A 1,787-nucleotide genomic window follows, 5' to 3' on the forward strand; every position below is an offset into this window, starting at 1 on the left:
ACATTAGCCACTCTTGTATCATAATAGGAGCAATTTAATTCCCATTCTTCAAAACAACTTTTCAAGCCATCAAGATCCTCTAGTTTAGCAAGAGCTTGAAGAAAAACCCGATAACTCACATTACTAGTTGTTTCGAATGAAGATTTCAGATCATCCCATATGCGATGAACTTCCTCTTGATTATGAAGTGATGCATGAAAGGTTAAAAGAAAATGGTATGCCTCGCGTGAAGGGCGTCCCATCTCGTTTTCAAGCATTTTAAGAGCGGATTTGGCTTTCTCGTGAAGACCCGCCTTGATATAAGCACCAGCAACGTTACTGTAAGTCGTCCAGTTACAACTCTCTTTTTTGTCCCTTGTTATTTCCTCAAAAACCCTCTCTACACCTTCTATATCTCCTAAAATCGAAAAGCTTAGCATCCAGATATTATACGTAAAATTGCTTAAATGGATTTTCCTTTTCTTCATTTCTTCCACCAAAGGTGGAACTTTCTCAGGCTGGTTTAGTCCTATGTATAGGGTCATTATATTGTTAAAAGACAAAGACGTGGTGAAATTCTTGGCTTCGATTTCCTGAAAAAGAGCCAATGCTTTATCTGCCATTTTTAACTTACAATAACAGTTGAGGAGAGCTCCATAAGTATTTCTGGTCTGCAATGGTGGAGAGAGGGCATTGAAGAAACCTTCAGCTGCAGCCACCCCGTGGACCTTTGAGATTAGATCCAAACGCACGGCAAGGTCAGGGTTTGAAAAGTTTACATCTCTCTTGTCCATCCATTCCATTACCTGCGTTACAAAAGCTTAAGTTCAGAAGAAAAGGCACTAGTGATTCTGTATTTATCAGTGTATTCATCTTGAATATGATCATTAACAGTTGGTTTACTAAGAATATGCATACTGAAGAACAGTACATAACTGCTACAAAAATCTAAGATCTCTAAGCCAAAATAGACTTTCATCCGCCCAATTGATGTCCACTTTTCAAACAGACATTTTAATTTCAACACCGAAAAGAGAAGAAAAAGAGACCAAACTACATATTGTTCTACTCATTCAGGCAGTGATTATGGAAGTCAGATGAGATTTATCAAATGTAGATATATGTTTTACCCCTACAACAATGAAGAACATACTAAGGAGTGGCAAGAACCCAATTTTGATGCAATAGTTCGTTAATACAAACAGTAATTTAGAAAAATTTCAATCATACTCCCTGTAAACTTCTATCTCTGATCAATCATTTGGAATAACCTTTCACAGTAAGAATTCATAGACGATGGAAGAATAGGAGATGAGCCCCTAATTTAGATTTCTGAAATAGTTACATTATAGATGTTATAACCCTAACAATCGACACTAAAGCAACTCGATTGATTGTTTTTTTCAGATCAAGCAACTAAAACACATACCTCGAGAGCGTGGTGGTACTTGCCGTACCTGCGGAGTTCTCTGACACATCTCTCTAACTCGATCTTTTTGATGAAATGACCTTCTCTAATATATTGATTTAATGTTTGTGCTGTTGTTCCTCCGGTGGCTCCCAACGCCGACAGCCTTCTGTATAACCGCTTTTCATTTGAGGATTCTTTGGGTGGCGGCGACACAACCTCAGCCACATCATTCGCTTCTTCCACCACCGTACAAAAAGTTCTTAGCAGCGTCGGATTTTCGGCCAACAGTATCCTGCTCCGGCAACGGATAATCATCATCCAATCTCTTGCTTCCGCCGGCCTGTTTGATCGTTTTGGTAGAACCACGACGCTTTGCAGGGAAGGGTTTAACGCTGTG

The 1,787-nt window shown here is 39.3% G+C and overlaps 1 protein-coding gene across 1 annotated transcript in view; it reads right to left on the bottom strand.

Annotated features, from left to right (window-relative positions):
* The window catches only part of LOC112517889 (pentatricopeptide repeat-containing protein At1g02370, mitochondrial), a 2,312-nt gene extending 525 nt beyond the window's left edge, over nucleotides 1–1,787 (bottom strand). Inside the window, 2 exon segments of the mRNA XM_025125262.1 lie at nucleotides 1–785; nucleotides 1,409–1,787. Coding sequence (XP_024981030.1) covers nucleotides 1–785; nucleotides 1,409–1,708 — 1,085 coding nt within the window. The 5' untranslated portion in view covers nucleotides 1,709–1,787.

Source organism: Cynara cardunculus, assembly GCF_001531365.2.
Source record: "Cynara cardunculus var. scolymus isolate 2C chromosome LG 9, CcrdV1, whole genome shotgun sequence".
Taxonomy (NCBI): domain Eukaryota; kingdom Viridiplantae; phylum Streptophyta; class Magnoliopsida; order Asterales; family Asteraceae; genus Cynara; species Cynara cardunculus.